The sequence below is a fragment of the Arthroderma uncinatum genome (genome assembly GCF_011692745.1).
Source record: "Arthroderma uncinatum strain CBS 119779 chromosome Unknown scaffold3, whole genome shotgun sequence".
Classification (NCBI taxonomy): domain Eukaryota; kingdom Fungi; phylum Ascomycota; class Eurotiomycetes; order Onygenales; family Arthrodermataceae; genus Arthroderma; species Arthroderma uncinatum.
In genome coordinates, this window is record NW_022983865.1 from 3,992,521 (window position 1) to 4,004,733 (window position 12,213).

A 12,213-nucleotide genomic window follows, 5' to 3' on the forward strand; every position below is an offset into this window, starting at 1 on the left:
GCTGAGAGCCTCTACGTCAACAAAGTTCAGGCTGCACTTAAGAAGACTGTTTTCCATTCAGGCTGCCGATCGGTAAGTTCCTCATTTGTGTTCATCTCCGCTTGATATATTTGTGTCTTATTAACTAAACTATAAAACAACAGTGGTACGTGAATGACAAGGGTTGGAATAACACAACATACCCTTGGCCACAGTCCTATTACTGGTATCGAAGTTTATTCCCTCGTTGGTCAGATTGGGTTGTCAAGGTATGATTCCCCAGAAGAGGTATAAAAGCCGTTGAGTGTAAGCTGACTTTGCCATCGACGCAGGAAAACCCGAAGAAACGGAACTTTGTTCCTGAAGTTGCTGGGTTATGGGTTCTGATCTTGCTTGTCCCCCTGTATGCTGCCTTGCAGAGTTCTACGATCAGGGATTCAATCGTTGGGCTACTACAAAGTGCATCATCCCACGTGAGGGGATCTTTGGAGCAGGGGTTACAGTTAATATCATGATTTCACACAATGGATGCTATTTTTGCCTCTTAATTTTAGATCACCATGGGATGGGAGCTGGGAGCTCCTAAGAATATGACTATTTTATAATTTTTATGTTGTTTTTGATTCTTTTTGAAATATCTCATGATGAGTAATGTAGTTCTATGTACAATTCGTGGTAGCATGAAAAAGGTTTTCTCCCCCATCAAGTCTTCCTAGACTCAGATACGTATACCGCTGTCTGTTTCAAGATTCCCCCATTGCACGCCTCAACCGTGCCCATGTCAATTATGCGTTCCTCGCTTTCTGTTCTATTAAGTTCGAGATCTCGTCCGGGTTCTACCAATGTTGTCACAACATTGTCCCCGTTGTGCATGTTCCAAGGTAGGCTGGCGGCGATACTTAGGGAAGGGTTCGTCAAACGTTTATTTTTATGACGCGAAGAGCGGTAACTGAATAAACTGGAGGGACATTTGACTGCGGTTTGTGATGGTCTGCAAAAAACCCGGGGGAAGAGTATTGAGAGTGGTTGGCGAACCATCGGTAGACAAGCGCAGATTATGGCGGTGTTAAGCTCGACGGTCGCCCACATGGCGTTGAAAATAAAGGTATCTGTTTCCAGAATTAGCAAATGGTACGACGGAGTAAATATCGCCCTTGGTCTAGGGAATACGTACATGTGACATCAACTGGCTCCGCAGACTGTGGGAAAGTTGTAGTGCGAATAATGCTTATTAGGCAAACACTAGAAAAGAATTAAATAGTCAACAACGATGTTCCGCAAATCATAGGGGCAGAGAATACTCACAATCCACCAACTACAAAGACAAAAATCAACGCGATTTTATCCCGGAACTCTAGGTTCAGTCGGACGATTTGGTATATAGGTAGCGCAAGTATCAAAATATCAGTGATGATGTTGATTAGGGCATATGACAGCCAGATGCCTAGATCGTTCATGCATTTATGCGGAATTCTGCGATCCCAAAAGGCCGCCAGCGGTCGACATTGGAAAATCGTTGGAAAGACATATGCGATTGTTGCCAGGCTGGTAAAGACGATGAGACTGATGCATGCCCATCGAAAATATTTGTTGACGACGAAGATTCTGAGGTATAGGAACAAGATCGATAATTTCGCAAGGCCTAGAACGAGCTTGAAGAGTATTTGCGCAGCGAGGAGTAACTATCATGAGATTAGACGTGAGTTAACAACCGAATAGAGAAGAGTACATACTTTGAATGCCTCAATTTTGTCCGCCTCCGGGATATCCACACCATGTTTTCCTAGGCCATACCCGATACCTGCTTTGATATCAGTGAAATTCGATGATAGACGACTTGGATGTAAATACTAACCCATATTATGCACTACTGTAAAAACGATCGCGATGACCTGGAGGGTATACATGAGTACATTGAACCTATAACGGACCACGGGAATTGAAAGTATGTATACTTACCAACGCCCCAAGAATCGTCCAGTCATCTGCACGAAACCCATCTCTGAGATATCTGCCAACTAAACGAAGCGCAACGGAGAGTCCCGCAATAACCACCAGTACCGTGCCGACAATATAAAGCACAAATCCCCTATCAGGCACGTCGGCCGTAGGGAAGCCAACACTCCCCATCTCATGAAGCCCAGCAACGCCAACCGATAGAAATCAGATATCGCAGCGTTCGAAGGTTATGTCCGTACCAATGCGAAGAAGCCGTCCGTTGTTCATTCGAAGGACTGCTATACTTTGAATCCGAGGCCGTATATCGTTCGCGCTTGATGCCGAGTCAATAACCTGACGACCCTCGCGCGCATATTCGAAGTATATATTAAGGTGGTTTATCACTCACCCGTCGAATGCAGGCGTTGGTACATAGGTTATCCCATCCTTACATACTCTTGTTGATCAGCAAGCTTCCGGAATCAGCACCTCATGGAGGAATGGAGTCGAAAATCGCTGTTAAACAGGGAAGTCATTGGCTGGGGTAAAATGAATAAAAAGAAACAACGATCGAGAAGGTCAAGGAAGAAACATGTTCATGTATTCTCTGGGTCGATTCAAGGAATAGAGTGGTAGAAGATAGGCAGGGATGCAAAACAATTCATTTCGCCTCTACCCAGACCCCAGTGGGTACTATATCAAACTTCCACGCAGAGTTCGGGCATCGCGGAGTGGAGTTGGCACGGCCGGGCTCCTTCGTTCAACATAAAAAGCGCCGTACGGAGTACTCCTGAGCTCCTCCGCGCTCAGACAAGCGACGGTGGTGTTGGCCAACGAAGCGCAGGAAAACCGCCTATTAGAGCGGCCACAAAGCCGTCTCGTGAACACATTACGTAGTAGCACGTACCCGGTAAACAAATCACCAGTAATCCGGTTGCAAGCGAGTTTCGTATCGGGTCTGATCGCACTATTTGGGGGGAACTGAATTCCTCCATATGCATGGTCAGTGGTTGGCCGGAAGGCGGCCTTCTAACCCCTGTAGCTAGTCCCTTTCAAAACAAAACAAAAAATGTTAGTATCCATGAGTATAACGCCCGGTGAAATCCTCAGGCTGGAAGCATGTATGCGGGTGTACTCCGTATGGTCCGGCTCTAGGGTATACCGGAATGTTACCCATCATAGCGAGGAGCGAAGGCTTGAAAGCTGAACCTTCAGGCACCTATAAGAGAGCGCCAAAGTCGTAGGCTCTTTCTGAGCATAACATCTCCCAGTGAAGCGCCCAGTCGCCGACAAATTGCCATATCAACCGTGGTCGACGGCCATCCAAGCAGCTCTGCGCAAGGAACGATGAAACACGAGAGTCGTACAAGCCACAAGCGCTAAAGATAGAGCCGAACGCCTGGAGCAGGGCTGCCATTGGTTTGTATAAATATACGAACGAGTCAGCCATTTGGCAGGGGTCGAGTCTGGAGAAGCCGGCTTCCAGAATGTTATATTTGCTGGCGATTGGCTTTTCGGGAAGTGGATGGGACATCTCGGCCAAACCTAGGTTAGGATAAGGGGCTGAAATTTCGATCTCTGGATGAATATCAAGCGCCGAGGCATCAACGAGATGCTGATCTTGCTACGGAGTCCTCCGTATATTATTCTGTAACAACCTCAGGCGGCCCGGGATATCGGGAATATCGACACCGGTTTCTTCGGGGGTTCGCTATATAAGTCCTGCGAGCGTACGGAGGATATCAAAACTCCTGTGCTCGCGTGTGCATTCCGTGCTATCTCGGCTCATGTACGTTATGAGGTGCCTAATGTAGCTAGGAGACCAGTTAGCATTCTTTATCTTCTGCTTTAAATAGTTCGACTGGTGATCGCGTGGCGACTCTGCTCAGGACGGCCAACTCGGTCTATCAGACCAAGCAATGTGGCTGCGTATACTGATCTCAAGCGCGAGTTGAAGCCTTTCTGCGGCCGTCCTAAGCACATACCGCAATAGTACTAGATGTATTCTCTAGTCGAGATCTGGCTCAGGCGCCATAGGGATAGTGGTCATCTGTGGCGTTAGCTGTAGAGCAGCCTGGACATTTCTCCTTTCCCGTCGACAGAACTAGCGGGTAAGTTACTCTGTTCGGCATAGTCGACACCTAACGGCAAATGTTTATAGAGTTACGGAATAACTACATGTCCATAGTACCGTATATTAAGATATGATGGATCTCGTGGCTAAGGTCAACGGTTGTATTTGTTTATTCTCTAGGTTCACCATCCCGTGCCTTTTCAGCGTGCACGGCAAGTTAGCTTTAAATAGTACCCGTCAGCTAACGCAGAGGCTGCAAGACATAACTGAGCCGTTGACAGGAACGCGGGAAAATTTCGGGTTAACATCTGGAGTATCGACTGTCGGCATAGACGTGAAAGCTTCGCTCAGGCCTTTGGGTGTGCCGCATTGACAAACTGGAAATAAACATGGGGAGACGTTTTCAGCCATACCAACGGCATATCGTAAGTGTGTGCGATTATCTGTATCCAACTAGGAAGGTGAAAAAGTATTCACAATGATATCGATAGTTCCAAGGCCCCTCGTCTGCATGAGTGGATGGTGGAATAGATTAACTATCAGCAGAGTCTTCCGATTCCTCAGAAGAAGACTCCGACTGTGGTTCCTCTCGATTAGACTCTCTGCATGCAATAGCTTTCAGTTCGTTTGCCCTGCTTTGGTACCCAGGAACGAAAAGAGCTTCCGAAAAAGCCGAATACGCCTCGTCCCAATCCTTTTCCGCCATGAAAACCTTCCCATGCAAAAAGTTTGCGATACCACTTAGCTCGCGAGCCACGGTAAAATTACCTTCCCTATGCAGTGCCTCGCACGCAATCAGGGCTTCATCTGCATTCGAATGAGCCGCTAGGTGTTCATCACATGAGCAAAGGATAGCGGTTTCTATGAGCAGGCATAGTATCCAATCTATACCAGATGTTGGTATACCTTTGCGCACAAGACATAGCTCGTTCAAAGCACGTTGTGTTTCCCCTCGGCTCCATTTATACTCCACAACACCCAGTAGTTTTTCGTTGGCGGGGAGGGATATCCATGTGTCTAGAATCCATCTTGGCTCGGCGGCCATGAGGAACGAGAGATAGCCCTGCTCGCTGCGTACGTGTTCTGAGAGAATAGCCTGTGTTTCCATAAGGATCGATCGGTGTTCGTCAAGGTGGGTTTCAAGATCTTGGATTGTTGCTAGTGCGAGAGAGAGGCATCTTCGGGCAGCGTTTCGCTCGTCGATGGTTTTTGTAAATAGCTTTGCCAGCTCGACCGGGCTAGATTGTAGGTTAATTCCTCGCAAGATTTCTATCAGCTCCTTCGTTGAATTGTTGCCGTCTTGTTGGGAATGGCGCATCGCGTCACTGAATTCGGGGTAAAGGACACAGAACGGCCGCCTGTAACCTGTGACTTGTTTGGTTTCTTGTTAGTGGACATCATTACTCTGCACAATGCCTTGGTATATAAAGAGCTTCTGCTTTGTCTAGAAGTGACTCTTGGTGGAATGGCCGGTAAATTCCTAGATAAGGGAAGTTCCATCATTGTAGTTGAGCTAAGGAGTCATGGAGGTGAAGATAGCCTGAAGAGCTTCGCAGAAGCTGGCTCAGGCTTTGTTAGCACCGCCACAGAAGGATAGTTCCTCGTAACAGTCACCATCGTGATAGATACTCGTCACTTCATGGCCTTCTTGATATATCTGGATATCTCGTCTCCTTGAAGTCTTTAAAGTTGATGTTGAGACGTCCAACGCAAAGCACGTGATAAGACAAACATGCAAACATGCAAACTAAATAAACAAAATAAACAGTGCAAACATGCAAACTAAACAAACAATGTAAACATACAAATATACAAACCTGATAAACAGTGCAAACGTGCAAACTAAATAAACAGTATGCAAGCGGGGCGCGGGACAATGCAAAAGGTACAAACAAGTCAAACGTTATCTAATCTACAAAGCAAAACAAGCAAAACAAGCAAACAAACAAACATCTTTCCCGAGCTTCAACATCCTTAACTCTCTTTGTACGAGATCTCAACGTATAAACTCCTCCTTAGACCACCCGAAATGCTACGTATACATGGATACTTCCCCTCGTGTGAAACCCCTCATCTTGACTGGATAGTGAGACTCGTCGCTAACTGTTGTTCCTTGCGCAGGATACCTTGGCAGCTGCGTCATAGCCGTGGGCCCGTGGTTGGTCAAGTAGCAGCCAGATGATCCTCCTTGCGGGCTGGATTTAGCATCGGCCTGCCTGTACAAATCAGCAACCAACGATGTCGCACATCAGTGTCCCTGGCCCGGTTGGCCAGCGGAGAACTTGCAGGGTTGCCGCATGCGAAAACTAGAAAATACCGAAACACCGCGTTGTTGTCGTTCCCCCACGGCCCTTCTATGACATCTTCGTCCGGCCGGGACGCGAAATGACTCAAGCGGCCTCCAAGGACAGTTGACATCGTCTGTTCGAGCCGGATTATCGGGGAATGGTTCTCCAGTTTTTAGGCAATGTTACCTCGTCAGCTCGAACCTTGTTCTTGTTTGATTCCTCAGTTCCTGTCCGATCCCTTGGATCCCAGGACTCGCTCAAAGATGTACCTTAGTACGGGTATTTTGGTCCTAGGTCCTGCGAGTATTTTGTGTCACTTGTACAGAGTACATCTACCTTGCCAATCTATATATTTACGGTCCTCGCTTCCCTTTGACATTTCCATTTAAGCTCACTCACCATTTTATATCTGGCCTCAGAGCATCTAAATCCCCCAATTACTTTTAAAATATTATCTTGTGAGACTCTAACCGGCGTCATGTCACCTGCTGTCATATCGAACGTTGATATCGTGGACATTCGCGGAATCAATCTTGAAAGCTCTTTGGCTCAGGATATCTATCGTGGCCTCCAGGCAGAAGAGAAGAAACTCCCGACGCTACTACTATACGATACGAAGGGGCTCCGATTATTTGAGGACATCACATACTTGGACGAATACTACCTAACGAACGCTGAGATTGAGGTTTTGGAAACAAACGCTGCCAAAATCGCAGCACTGATCCCTGAGAATTGTCAATTAGTTGAACTGGGGAGCGGGTTTGTTTTCTTCTCTCCCTCGAAGCCACCACTTTTCCGAACACCGCGAAACCTGACACCCCCCTTCCCCTCGGCTATTCGATTTTAACCGCGAGTGTAGGAATCTACGAAAGATCGAGATCTTGTTGAATGAGCTTGAGCGAGCCAAAAAGTCGGTAGAATATTATGCACTTGACCTGTCTCTGGAAGAGCTCCATCGCACCTTCGCAGAACTTCCGTCGAAGAGCTATCGTTATGTCAAATGTGGCGGCCTCTGGGGTACCTACGATGACGGACTTGACTGGCTCAATAAACCCGTGAATAGGAATAGGCCGACTTGGGTTATGTCTTTAGGTTCGTCGATGGGCAACTTTAACCCAACTGAAGCTGCTGGCTTCCTCGAGGGATTCGCAAGGAGCCTGGGGCCGGCGGATTCGATGGTTATTGGTTTTGATCCCTGTAAGGACCCTGAACAGGTTTTCAGAGCTTACAACGATAGTAAAGGCGTGACAAGACAGTTCTACCTTAACGGATTGTCCAACGCAAACACCATTCTCGGGTTCGAAGCTTTCAAACCGGGAGAATGGGATGCTATAGGAGAATTTGATCCCGTACAAGGGTGCCACAGGGCATTTTATGTTCCATTAACCGATCTTGTTATCAAGGATATAAATCTCAAGAAGGGAGAGAAGATATTCTTCGAGCAAGCATACAAATACGGAGACGAGGATTGTGAAATACTCTGGAGTAGAGCTGGGTTACGCCCAGCCCAGAGGTTTGGCGACAAGTATCGTAAGTTCAACTCCGTTGCCATTCGCAGCCAAGTCCGCAAGGGGCAAGGGTACCGTGGCATAGGCTTCTTCCATTTTTTATATACAGATCTATATTAATGAGCATGTAATTCTTCCAACCTAGATCTCCATATCCTGTCGTCCGCAACTGCGATGATGCGGCCGTATCAGTTACCAACAAAGCGGGCAGAGTATATGAAAGATGTTGTTTCAAGCCTAGAGGAGTTTGAGGCAGTGTGGAAGCTGTGGGATACCGCTACCACCGCCATGGTACCTAACACGGACTTGCTCTCCAGGCCGATCCACCTGAGGAACTCTTTGATATTCTACCTGGGTCATATCCCGGCGTTCATGGGTAGGTGGCAATCCCAGGTACATTGATCATCATATAGTTTTGGAGTTAATATCAGCCAGATATGCACCTTACCCGCGCAAGTGATGGCGTACCGACTGAACCGGCAAATTTCCATTCCATGTTCGAGCGCGGTATTGACCCCGATGTTGACAACCCAGACCATTGCCACGACCATAGTGCAATCCCAGACAAATGGCCAGCAGTTGAAACATTGGTAGAATATCAACGGAAGGTGAGGATGAGGGTGAAGTCCCTATACCCAAGGGTAAAGGCAGGCGATAGGAAGATCTGCGAAGCTATCTGGATTAGCTTCGAGCATGAGACAATGCATTTAGAAACGTTCCTCTACATGCTTTTGCAGAGCAGCAGCATCATGCCCCCTCCCGAAGCTGCTAGACCAGATTTTAAACAGTTAGCATCGGAGTCAGCTAAGAGGGCTGTTCCTAACGAATGGTTCGAAATCCCAGGACAAACACTGGCCATTGGCCTTGATGAGCCAGAGCCAAATGGGATCCCTAGAGATTCCTTTGGATGGGATAATGAAAAGCCGCAGCGAATAGTCCAGGTACCAAGCTTCGTGGCCAAGGCTAGGCCAATAACCAATGAGGAATACGCCAAATATCTCGAAGAGAACAACATCGAACGGGTTCCTGCGTCTTGGGCTGAACGTTCAACTGAGAGTGGTTCTGCTGGCGGCGAATCTACCGTTACGAATGGTTCTCATAATATCATCACTAAATATTCGGTCCGTACCGTTTTTGGCCCAGTACCTCTAGAGTGGGCACTTGATTGGCCCGTTGCTGCATCTCATGATGAGCTAAATGGGTATGCGAAGTGGATGAAGTGTAGGATTCCTACCTTCGAGGAGGTTAGGAGCTTATACAAGTACTCACTTACCTCACCCACTGGGACCAACCATCACGAAAATGGATCTACGTCAGTGGCTACAATACCTCCCTTTTCTGTTTCTGAACTAACACTTGCCTTAGAACTGCTACTACGAATGGGACCAAGAAGATAGGGGGAGCCAGCTCGAATGGGGCAGCTAGTCACCCGGAGCCAGTGCAGAACAAGCGCTGCCCGGATCACCAGCCGGTACAAACTCCTGCTAGTACCCATGAGCCAGTGTATGTTGATCTCGACGGTTGTAACGTCGGGTTCACACACTGGCACCCAACTCCAGTCACCCAAAATGGAAACAAGCTTTCCGGTCAGGGCGACTTTGGAGGATTATGGGAATGGACTAGCTCTACTATACAAGCCCATGAAGGGTTTAAGCCGATGGATCTTTACCCGGCGTATACTGGTAAGTGACCCGGGCTGGCATACTATGCAAACTGGAGGATAAAACGTTGAGCTAACCCCTTGTTGTAGCTGACTTCTTTGATGGCAAACATAATATTGTTCTTGGAGGGTCGTGGGCAACGCATCCACGACTAGCGGGTCGCTCTACTTTGTATGTTTACCCTTTCGTTGCTTAACAGACAGAGTTACTAATTATTATCTTTAGTGTCAATTGGTATCAGCGAAACTACCCATACGTCTGGGCTGGTGCTCGTCTCGTACGTGACGATTGAACAAGCTGTACGGAGTACTTTCTCAAGCCCCTGGCTATTTATGTTTCAGCCTGAACCGGGAATAATGCTACTCTCCCCTCTTAATGATGTATTTCGATTGTACTTTCAGTTTTGTTTGACCACGTTTTAATGACTGCTACTACTGTACTTTCTTTAATCCTGGGGCTGTTCCTCAACACTAATATATTGTGGCAAGCAGCCGCTAAGTCGACTTCATGAGTACTGCGGAAGCAAAGGCTTCCTCTTCTTTCTCTTTCTTTAAAGTAATGGAGTGATCTAGGCCTTCACGTAGTTCTTCGAACTCCACTGGTCCAGTCAAGATTATAATACATTGTTGTAGTAGGTGTTCTTGACTACTATATTAACCATCCTGTACTCATCAAGGTAACGAAAACGAAGGTAAGTGGCAACAAAACAAAGAGGAATGACAATAGACGCAATAGTTCGATGCATTCATACTCGGTTATTTCTCTGCCTTTTTCCGTATCCTCACTCACTCAATATTCGAATGTGTTGGGTGGCCCCCGACATAAATGCAGATAAGATGGAAAGCCCAACAACATCCAACACAGACTCTACGAAATCCAAGACGGTAACTAGATATATAGCATATACCAAGCCGTCTATTTGGCGGTTGAAAAGGACAATCCACCATCCAGACATCGAGACGGTGGAAAGTGACTGGTCTTTGGCAGGACATTTCGCATTTAAGGGAGCTATAGTGATAAAAGCGCTAATAATGACAATAATTTTCCCAATTCAACATCCTAGTCAAAGAATAGTGCATGAAGAATGACCAGTTAGGAACCATACTCGTCTTAATGAAAAATAGTAGTGAATTCTAGGAGTATTCCATTCATAGTATATAGAGGGAATTTAGTAGGCTGATGGCAGTCTTGCTGGAAGGAAGGCTCTCACTGATTTTGACTTAAAAAGCCCACCAGGGCCTGCTTTTGAAAAGGGATTTCTGATTCTTGATCTATTAATCTCTCCATCTCTACCTGCATATCTGTCTTTCAATTGTCTCTGGCAATACCAGGTTCTCATTTCATCAAGACTCCACATACCACTGGAAGCAACAGCTGAGTGTTTTCAAACCCATCTGAGAGTAGATCCTTTCTCTCACCACTAAAGACACCTTTGTCTAGCTTCGTTACCTCTCACCTCCTGCTTGTTAAAGTAGCCTTGAATCGCCAAGTAATCTACTTCTTGCTGTAATGGATTTAAAGACTGATATATTCAAATGGGAGGATAGCCCAGGACTTTGTATGAAAGCTCCCCACAATCCCTTCCGAGACATTGCTAACATCCATATCTTCTTTGGTCTATAGATCATGGATGTGGAGTATGCGGAACATGTCTCAACAGTCCAAAGGCAAAGCGAGCTTGCTATGGGAAGCACGCTGAGCCCTGCTTGAGGTACCACCAAACAATGTTCCATGTCGGTAGGTGATGACAGCAAGTTGAGTGTATGTATTGAATGTCATAGCTGACTCGGTGATATATAGGAAATAGCCATAAATGCGACTCGTAAGTTTGGATATTAATTCCTCACGTACCTCTAATACATGCTAACCGCGTATGAACAGGTGCGGAAAATCAAATGAGCTTCACGGAAAACGGCACAAGGATATCTTGACCCTCATCGAGCAAATCCATGCACTCGATAGAGGGGAACAGTCTCGTGGTAGCAAGTTCTCCAACCACACGACCATCTTTGACAGAGCTCCCCTTACTCCTGGGCGAAATGTGGTAAGGGCGGCCAGAGGTATCGCCCTCCTCACACTGGGGGACTCTCCATCATCTCTAAGGAGAACACTGTCTGCCAAGGACAGGAGAGCGGAGAAAAAGGCTGTCAAGCTGGAAAAGGACATGACAAAGAACATGAAGCGTCAAGCGAACCGCCTAACTGTGCCAGGAGTCGTTCTGGCGAGTTCGGTCGAGCTTGTAAACAAGGCGATTCACGGCACGAACCATCTCGAGTCCTCCATTAGCCCCCAAGAGGCAGATGCCTTTTTCGTTGCCAGCATCCGGAGATTTCAAGAGCTAGAACACCAGATCCAGGAGCTCGCCGCCAAGAGGGAAGCCACCAAACATGTCGAGCTCAAAGACGGCAAAGTGAGCTCCCCTGCGCGCGAAAAGGGAGACTACCGCGGCGTCAATAAGCTGGAGCTGCCAATGATACGGGAGATTCTGGCCCAGCTGGCCATCCGGGTCCGTCTGAACGAGAATGGTTACGACAAGGACCGGAAAGTGTTGCTTATGAAAGTTGCAGACGCTGTGTGCTCTGATATAATGCTGGTAGCGAACGAGGCGCGGGAGACGATGAGACGCAGCGCTGGCTACTGGCGGTTCGTCAACAAACGGACATACAACGCCATGGTCCGCAACAGCAAGATTGTAAACTGGGAGACGGGCGAGAAGCTGCCGGAATGCAGGTCGATCGACAGTGCGCCTGACACGCAGTCCTAAG

General features: G+C 47.3%; 4 protein-coding genes across 4 annotated transcripts; 2 read left to right on the top strand and 2 right to left on the bottom strand.

Annotated features, from left to right (window-relative positions):
• Window positions 1–764: 764 nt before the first annotated feature.
• On the bottom strand, window positions 765–2,109 carry GIQ15_04965 (uncharacterized protein; the record flags this gene model as incomplete). The annotated part of the gene is made up of 7 exons (XM_033552382.1): window positions 765–815; window positions 1,015–1,088; window positions 1,154–1,221; window positions 1,285–1,661; window positions 1,713–1,780; window positions 1,835–1,871; window positions 1,939–2,109. 7 exons carry the CDS (start codon window positions 2,107–2,109, stop codon window positions 765–767), a joined length of 846 nt encoding a protein of 281 aa, XP_033406112.1.
• Window positions 2,110–4,523: 2,414 nt separating this feature from the next.
• On the bottom strand, window positions 4,524–5,309 carry GIQ15_04966 (uncharacterized protein; the record flags this gene model as incomplete). The annotated part of the gene is made up of 1 exon (XM_033552383.1): window positions 4,524–5,309. The coding sequence occupies one exon, from the start codon at window positions 5,307–5,309 to the stop codon at window positions 4,524–4,526; it is 786 nt and encodes a 261-aa protein (XP_033406113.1).
• A 1,448-nt stretch (window positions 5,310–6,757) lies between these two features.
• Window positions 6,758–9,740, top strand: GIQ15_04967 (DUF323 domain-containing protein; the record flags this gene model as incomplete). The annotated part of the gene is made up of 7 exons (XM_033552384.1): window positions 6,758–7,038; window positions 7,139–7,809; window positions 7,933–8,163; window positions 8,223–9,099; window positions 9,153–9,469; window positions 9,538–9,619; window positions 9,674–9,740. The coding sequence occupies 7 exons, from the start codon at window positions 6,758–6,760 to the stop codon at window positions 9,738–9,740; spliced, it is 2,526 nt and encodes an 841-aa protein (XP_033406114.1).
• Window positions 9,741–11,172: 1,432 nt separating this feature from the next.
• Window positions 11,173–12,212, top strand: GIQ15_04968 (uncharacterized protein; the record flags this gene model as incomplete). Its single annotated transcript, XM_033552385.1, has 3 exons — window positions 11,173–11,185; window positions 11,249–11,270; window positions 11,330–12,212. 3 exons carry the CDS (start codon window positions 11,173–11,175, stop codon window positions 12,210–12,212), a joined length of 918 nt encoding a protein of 305 aa, XP_033406115.1.
• Between the last annotated feature and the right edge of the window lies 1 nt (window position 12,213).